The following is an 8,121-nucleotide window of genomic DNA, read 5'->3' on the forward strand; positions in this document are numbered from 1 at the left end:
TGGGGTGGGGAGGGAGCTGGTGGGAACTGGAAGGAAGCATGTGGGATGGGGTTGGGAGGAGCTGGTGGGAACTGGAAGGAAGCATGTGGAATGGGGTGGGGAGCTGTGTGGGAACTGGAAGGAAGCGTGTGGGATGGGGTGGGGAGGGAGCTGGTGGGAACTGGGAGGAAGCATGTGGAATGTGGTGGGGAGCTGTGTGGGAACTGGGAGGAAGTGTGTGGGATGGGGTGGGGAGGGAGCTGTGTGGGAACTGGAAGGAAGCATGTGGGATGGGGTTGGGAGGAGCTGGTGGGAACTGTAAGGAAGCGTGTGGAATGGGGCGGGGAGCTGTGTGGGAACTGTAAGGAAGTGTGTGGAATGGGGTGGGGAGCTGTGTGGGAACTGGAAGGAAGCGTGTGGGATGGGGTGGGGAGGGAGCTGGTGGGAACTGAGAGGAAGCATGTGGGATGGGGTGGGGAGCTGTGTGGGAACTGTAAGGAAGCGTGTGGAATGGGGTGGGGAGCTGTGTGGGAACTGGGAGGAAGTGTGTGGGATGGGGTGGGGAGGGAGCTGGTGGGAACTGGGAGGAAGCGTGTGGAATGGGGTGGGGAGCTGTGTGGGGACGGGCAGAGTGGAAGGGGTTTTCAGGGGCTGTGTGGGTGCTGTGGGGGCCGTGGACTCTGAGAAGTGGGTCTGTGTGTGTGGAATGTTGCGGGCGCTGTGAGCACTAGTGGGACCCTGAGAAGAGAGGACTGTGAGGGATCGCGTGGCGGCTGCGTGAGGAAAGGTTTGAGGAATGCCGGAGACTTTCGGGGAGCTGTGAGGAGCTGTGAGATCGGGTGTGTCAGGCTGTGAAGATTTGCGTGTGCAGAAGTGTGAAGAACGCATGTGTAACGAAGCCCTATGTAGCGATCTCTGAGGATCGGGTGGAACTGTGAAACTGTGAAAGAATTGCGAGTGAGAACTTGCGGGAAACCATGAGGAATGGTGTGAGGAGCCTGAGCGATCCCCGCAGTCCATGCGGCTGGAGTCCGGTTCACAGTGACTGCTGTGTTCCTTAGTGGAGGGAGGGGGGACTGAGGAGCTGGGCGAGGAGCCCTTTGGGGAAATGCGAAGCTGGATGGGAGGTGGGAGGGACTGAGGGACTGTGTGGTGACCCGCCAGCAGCTCCCTGAGGGCTGTGTGCGGGACGGAGGACATGGAAGCCACTTGGGAACCACGGACTGGCCATGTGAGGGACCCTGGACGGACTGTGACGGAGACTTTTGAAGGGGCCGAGGGAGAGGGTTTTCGAGGAACTGGCTGAGAAACTGCGTGGAGCAGGGAGTGTGGGCAGAGGCTGGCGGATCTGAGGCTCTGAGGATCTGAGGTCCTTCCCTGCTTGTCGGGCAGCAGTGGGCGGGGCGTCAGCAGGGCTCCTAGCGCCTGCTTTAGCCAAGGACTGGTCCTCAGGCCATTCGTGCTGCGTGAAGGGTAGGCAGGGACAGGGTGGCCTGGGGTGGCCGTCAGGATGGAAGGTCAGCGTTGCACCGACCCAGGCTTGAGACGGTGGAGGCTGGGAGAGCAGGGTGGTCCTGGGAGATGGCCCACTGGACAGGGAGGCCATGAGGGACCGGGAAACCTGGGGGCTGCTGACTCCTTGCTGAACTGGCTGAATGGACGTTTATCTGGAAACAAGAAATACGACATATGGCGGAGAATTCACCCTCAGGAATTAGAAAATCAAACAGGAAACTAGAAATAGTTTGTTCCTACCAAGTTTCCGAAGAGAACAGAAAGCAGTCGTGCTGCGGAGCTGCGGGACGGACACCCTGAAACCCGATCGCAGAGAGGTCGCTTCGGCATTCTGGAAGCCCCTTAGACAGGGAGTCTCAAGAGCTTCGCAGTTTTCCATGCCCTGTGGGCCAGTGGAGCCTTCCTGGGCTTGTCTTCGAGAGCAGTGGTGACTGTGTGTGCCCAGCCCTCCAGGTGGCTTCTGCGGGCATGTCCCTGGGTACAGGCTCCAGGGCTGGGGCCTTGCTCTGCAATGCTTCATAAGCCAATGCACACAGGAACCGGTAGACATTGGAAGTCCCTGAAATCCACAGTTAGTGGGATCATTAAGTCAGTCACAGAGTGCCCATCAGAAGCAACTCCCGGCAGCCGTGACGTGGACGGAGTTCATGTTTTGAGGAACTGTTATTTACCTTGATAGAGGAATAGACAGCCAAAGAGATGACAAAAGCGTGGAGGGTGCTTGATCCTGAGGACAGGCGCTAGAGGAGGGCCTGTGAGCTGGCTTCTGCAGGCCCGCAGGGAGAGGGCAGGTGAACGCTGGGTGGAGGGGAGGGGTACGCTGGCGGGGAGGTAAGTGGGGCAGAGGCCAGAGGCCCAGATGGCCACATCTCATTGTGGGGCCTCTTCCCTTTGGTCAGAAGGAGTCGCTGATGGTGTTCGAGGAGGAGCCATGGGCTCAGATGGGCCCTTCAGACAGGGTAGAGGGAGGACACACTTGCTGGGGACATCAGCACTCCTGGCTGGTGTCCAGCTGGGCGGCCCAGACACAGCCAGGGTGGAGGAGGGAGGAACCTGAGGGAGGTGCTCACAAGTCCATGACTGGCCTGGAGGAAGCCTCTGGGCTGGCACCCTGCGGTCTGGGCAGGCAGAGGCCTGGGGGGCCTGCGAACGTGTCCAGCCCAGCCTCCGGCTTTGGGGAGCCACGTGGCAGGGCCGGCTCCGGCTCCTCCTTTTACCTTCCTCTCCAGTGGGCCTAGCTTGACCTTGAATGTTCCTCCCCCACAGAACAAGAAAAAGAAGAAGACAGATTTCATTCCTTACCGAGACTCCGTGCTGACCTGGCTCCTCAGGGAAAACCTGGGTGAGAACTCGCGGGTCTGCCTGTCCCCAGGGCTCTCATCCCACCCCTCTTCCCACCTGAGGGGGTGCCCAGTCACCAGGAGGCCTCTCACCCTGTCTCAGCTGAGGCTGGGAGGTGAACCTGGAGGGTCCAGTCAGTTCTTGGCCCTTCTGGAGGGCCTGGGGCAATGGCCAGCAGTGGGCTAATGGAGCCAGTGTGAGGACCAGGACGGCCCAGGGGGCGGCACAGCCCACACCTGCCTGTGTCCGTGGTCCTGGGTCAGGTGGGCTGTGACCCCCTTCTCTGGGCCTTGGTTTTCCCTACCTGTAATGGGGGCTTGGGACTCGATCTGGGAGCGCTGCTTTCTGGGTTCTGAGGGGCTGTCATGAACCTCCTCTTCCCCATCTGAGCTCTGAGCAGTGAGAGTTAGTGGGGAGGTAGGGACTGAAATGCACCCAACACTGATTCCGGCCCTCCCTGAACAGCCTTAGAGTCCTCCCCACCTGCATTTACATCTGAGAGGCTGGTGCCCAGGGAGGTAAACTGAGTCTTGAGCCTGGTGAACATAGATGACGGGGGTCTCGGGCCTCCCTTGGCTGCATGGCTGAGGTGTGCAGAGCCCTGGCTGATCACCTCTGCACCCCACAACTAGCCAGGCTGCTCCCAGCTCACGCCGGCATTGCAGACTGCAGCAGGCCTGCCTGGTGGAGAAGCAGGTGGATGGGCCTCGCAGAGCGAGGATGAGCGTGTGTTCCTTCACCTGAGATGCAGGCTGGGAAGGAGCCCCTGCTCCAGGCACTCCCACGTTCAGCCCCAGGGTGGGGGCAGGGGAGTCCTCCCACGGAGGCTTTCCTGGGGTACGTGTGGCCTGTGCCCAGCGCTTCACACTGTCTCCTCAGGCCATATGGGGACTCACCGGGGACCCATGCCCTGGGAACCTGGCCCCGAGGACCCACAGGTCCCTGGGGTCAAGCAGGCAAAGTCATCTGTCCAGACTTGAAGCACCGGGAGGCGGCAGTCCCAAGGGCTGGGTGGACTCAGTGGTGACCTTGTCCAACGGCTGAGGCCACCCCGACCGGGTTCCCTGAAGAGAAGGAACAGTCTGTCCCTCACAGCGCACATTACTCGTGCTGGGATCTGGGTAACACGGGCCAGGAATCCGATGATAAATACCAAGAAAAATGTTTCAAATGAAAATGGTGGAAGCGCGTGAGAAAATTATGGAACGCAGATGGTCTTTATCTTGGAGTAAATGCCTCAAAACCCGCCCCAGCTTGCCTCTCTGCTTTGGGGGAAAGAAGGCCTGATTGTTGTGAAGTGCCCCAGATGTGAGGAAAACACTAGAAGTAATGGGGTGTCTGGTGCACAGGTGAGGAGGCAGCCGAGGAAGCCAGGGTCCTGCTGTTGTCCGTGTTCATGGGGGTGTGAGCTCTGCCTCAGTTTATCTCTCTGGGCCTCAGCGTCCCCATCTGCAGATGTGGGGGGAGGGAACAGGCATAGCACTGGGGTCTAGACGCTTCTCTGGGCACAACCTGGCCTTCTGCCCACAGGCGGAAACTCAAGGACAGCTATGGTGGCAGCCCTGAGTCCTGCAGACATCAACTATGATGAGACCCTCAGCACACTGAGGTGAGCTCTCCCGGGAGGCAGGCTCTGCTTCTGCCCACTGCTCTTGGGGGACGGACCCTCCTGTGTTTGAATTAGGAGTGTCAGTGAGCAGGGGCGACTCTTTTTGGGGGGGGTTATCCTGGACTGTGAGGCTGGAAGGGACTGTTTCTGGGCCCCCTGTGCCTGCGTGGGCCCTGTCCATTCCCTCCATGGAGCCTTTGGGGTGTGCTTTGGGGCTGCAGGCAGCCCAGGGCCCTGTGGCACCAGACTGGGAGAGCTATGCCTTTGGGCAAAGCAGCTGACACTCATCTGCCAGCCGGGGAGAGCCAGTGGAGATTTTTAGGTGGCAAAGGGGGCATAGGTGTGTCTTATGGGCAGGGCAGGCACCAGGGGTGGGGAGCCTGGGCCCTGGCCGTGCTGGACACTGCTCAGTGGCTTGGGTGGTGGTCTCTCCCCTGCTCACTGACCAGTTTTGACCCTGCACCACCAGTGCTTAAGAGAATAAAGGGCGTGTGTCCCAGTAGAGGCTGGTGTACTTGCTGGCAATGTGGACGTGCACGTCGGCTGGTACACGGCGTGGGCAGAAGCCTACGTACACGGAGATGTTCTCACACTTTTCCCATTGGACTTAACCTGTATCCTGAAACAACTGGGGGTGAGGACACCACCCTGTCCATGCTCTCCTGGGCCTCAGTTTCCCCAAGTGGGTGAGCTGCAACTGGGTGACCTCACCTGTACGTCTCCTCTGGCTGTGGCCCCAAACGCTCTCCCCAGCGACTTGCCATGGGGTGACATCCCACTCTGTGCCAGGCTGTGCTGGCTCGGGTCCACCCCTGGCTCGGCTGTCTTGGGCAGGGCTCCAGGCACCCTAGGGACCTGCCATTCATGGCCCTGTCCCAAGCATAGCCCCACAGCCCCCTTTGCCGCCCAGGTATGCCGACCGGGCCAAGCAGATCCGCTGCAATGCCGTCATCAACGAGGACCCCAACAACAAGCTGATCCGCGAGCTGAAGGATGAGGTCACCCGGCTGCGCGACCTGCTGTACGCCCAGGGTCTCGGCGACATCACCGACAGTGAGTGCCTGGCCAGCCTGTCTGGACAGGGTGTGGGGCCTGGGGCTCAGGGGCCTCGCAGGGCGTCACGCCCTCCCTCCTGGGGCCACCACTCTGCTGGCCACGCCCTGGGCTCCCAGAGCCCCTTGGGGCCAAATCCCTGCCCCTGCTCTGTGTTCCTGGGCAGAACTGCCTCTGGGAGGGAGGCAGGGTCGGGGCCCTGGACAAGGGCGTTTCCTGGCCTTGGCCTGGATGGTACCACATGGTTTGGGTTTGGCACGGATGCCAGTGGGCCGAGGCAGCTCCCCTGGAAGCCCCACAGGCAGGCTGTGGGTGCTGGGGTCACGGCAGGCCCCGCGTTCTGGAGCTGGAGACCTTCACCACCCCGCTCGCGGCCACGCACGCACTGCTGGCCACCCTGGCCTGTGAAGGGTGTGCCTGACCCTCTGGACAAACCTGTTCTTCTGTTTCTCTGTCTCTCCCCCTCCCCCACGCTCCCTTCCCCCGTAGCCAACACTGTGCCTGGAGGACCCAAATGTGTGTATTCCCTCTGCTGCCCTCCGCATCTCTGCTTCCAGCCCCAGCCAGCATGGGGGCCCAGGGCAGCACGGGCAGGGGGGGTGAGCCCAGGGCACCTGCTCTGCTTTCTTCTCCTTTTGGGGGCAGAAAGCACTGCTCTCCCTCAGCCACAGGGCCTGCTGGTAGACGTGGGATTCTCTCTGCCTCTGAGCCCACACCCTGACTCATTCCCATCCATATGGTCTAGATGGGAAACAAGGCCCTGGGGGAGTCAGGGTGCAGCTGAGGCCTTCTCAGGCTCCAAGTGGCCAGGTCAGGCCTCTGAGCCTCTGTGCCCCGAGGCCTGCGAAGGTCAGGATATCAGCACCAAAGGGCCAGAGCGCTGGAGGGACCGAGCTGTCCCCAGCTCTCAGCTCAAGCCTCTGTGTGCCAGGCCATTTCTCTAGCTGACCTGACCCCACACGCCCAGGCCTGCCACTCTGGAAGTGCCACGAGCCTCAGCTTTCGCTGTGATGCTGCCAAATCCCGCTCAGCCTCTGTGCCTCCTGGCCTTGGCTCTGGCTCCATGGGGCTGGGTACCTCCTGAGCCTGGCTGCAGGCACCCTCCACCTCCCCCACGCCCGTGTCCGGTGCTTACTGCTGCTCTGCTGTGTGTTTGCTTCTGCTAGGAGACCCCTGGCACTGCCCACTCCAGGGACGTCACAGCCCCACCTTCCGGGCCTTAGGGCTGTGTGAGCGTGGGTGGGAGGGTGAGCGCCTCGTGGCGGGGAAGGGCGTCCCCCAGAGGGTCCATGTTCGCCTCCTGCACGATGGTCTCTGGGCTGATGTCCACGTCAGTGGCTGGACGGTTAGTGCAGCCTGGCCCCACAGCTCAGGGCTGTGTGGTGTCCCGCGGTGGGTTCGAGGGGCCGGAGGAGGAACGTGGGGTCTGTATGGTGCGCTGCCGGTGGCCTCCGCAAGCCACTGAACAGCGCAGGAAGACGCAGGGTTGACAGGCTTCCAGCCCCCAGGTGCGGGGTCTGCATGGCAGCCTGGCCCTGAGGCCTGGAGTGCAGATGCCTGGCAGGGGGTGCAGGGGAGCTCCAGGGTGCCCAGGGCTGTGTCACGCTGCTGCTGGGGAGGGCAGGCTTGGGGGGCAGGCAGGCACGTGGGTGCCACTGCCAGTCGGGTCCCGTCGGAGGCGAGGGGTGGCAGGAAGGCCTTGCATGCGCTTGTCCTGGGCCCGATGGGCTGCTGTGCCGTGCTGTGGTTTGTGTCTTGCCTTCTCTGGGCTCCACCTCTTACTTTTTCCCATCTTGGTCTTTTTTCTCTCCCTCCCTGTCTGTCTGCCTGCCCTGCCCCTCCTCCTCATAGACGTGTTCGACCTTGAGAACAATAACCTTAACCGTGGCGGGACGGTGAATCCAGCCCCTGACCCTCTCTCCACAGTGACCAATGCCTTGGTGGGCATGAGCCCCTCGTCCTCACTCTCCGCCCTGTCCAGCCGCGCAGCCTCCGTGTCCAGCCTCCACGAGCGCATCTTGTTCGCCCCAGGCAGCGAGGAGGCCATCGAGAGGCTGAAGGTGAGGGCACCGCATGGGGCTTCGGGGTGGCAGGCTCTGGGAGTGGGGGGCTTGGAGGAGTGAGAGCCCCTTGCCTCCTGGGCATAGCCCGTCCTCGCGGGGCCATCATGGAGGACCTGCAGGAGCGTCTGGCGTGTGGCACACTGGTGCCCCGTGCCTGGCTTGTCCCCAGACCACCCATAGCAGCCAAGGCAGCCAGTTCACTTGGGCATCCCCAGGCTGAGGTCTGCACGACACTCAGCTGCCAGACAGGAAACGCCCTGCGGGTCCCCAGACATGGGTGTCTGGATGGCATGTGCCCCACCCGGGCCAGGCCTGAACAGGGAAGCTCTAAGCATGAATGCCCGGGATGGAGACTCCTCCCATCGAGTTTCATTGTGAGTGGGCGCAGTGAGCTGGATGGCGTCCGTGGGTGGAGGGGGACCCTACAGTGCTCCTCCACTGGCGACAGCGCTGGGTCACGGCAGCTTCCTGCCTGGCATCCCACAGAACTGCACCCCCGAGAAGGGCCTGTATTCTCACCCGCGCCGCTCCTGACCCCCCCAGGCAACCTGTGTTCTCACC

At 61.9% G+C, this 8,121-nt stretch overlaps 1 protein-coding gene across 21 annotated transcripts in view; it reads left to right on the forward strand.

Moving 5' to 3' along the window:
* The window catches only part of KIF1A (kinesin family member 1A), a 111,264-nt gene that overhangs the window by 46,439 nt on the left and 56,704 nt on the right, over window positions 1–8,121 (forward strand). For 9 of the 21 annotated variants that reach the window (XM_037732158.1, XM_037732157.1, XM_037732159.1 and 6 more), the window contains exons 11-15: window positions 2,761–2,836; window positions 4,366–4,444; window positions 5,355–5,497; window positions 5,987–6,013; window positions 7,349–7,557. In XM_037732158.1, the coding sequence (XP_037588086.1) occupies window positions 2,761–2,836; window positions 4,366–4,444; window positions 5,355–5,497; window positions 5,987–6,013; window positions 7,349–7,557 (534 nt within the window). The remainder of the gene's footprint in view (window positions 1–2,760; window positions 2,837–4,365; window positions 4,445–5,354; window positions 5,498–5,986; window positions 6,014–7,348; window positions 7,558–8,121) is intronic. The other 12 variants (XM_017510739.2, XM_037732162.1, XM_017510745.2 and 9 more) reach the window with 2 other exon arrangements.

This window comes from Cebus imitator, unplaced genomic scaffold (assembly GCF_001604975.1).
Source record: "Cebus imitator isolate Cc_AM_T3 unplaced genomic scaffold, Cebus_imitator-1.0 Scaffold443, whole genome shotgun sequence".
NCBI lineage: Eukaryota > Metazoa > Chordata > Mammalia > Primates > Cebidae > Cebus > Cebus imitator.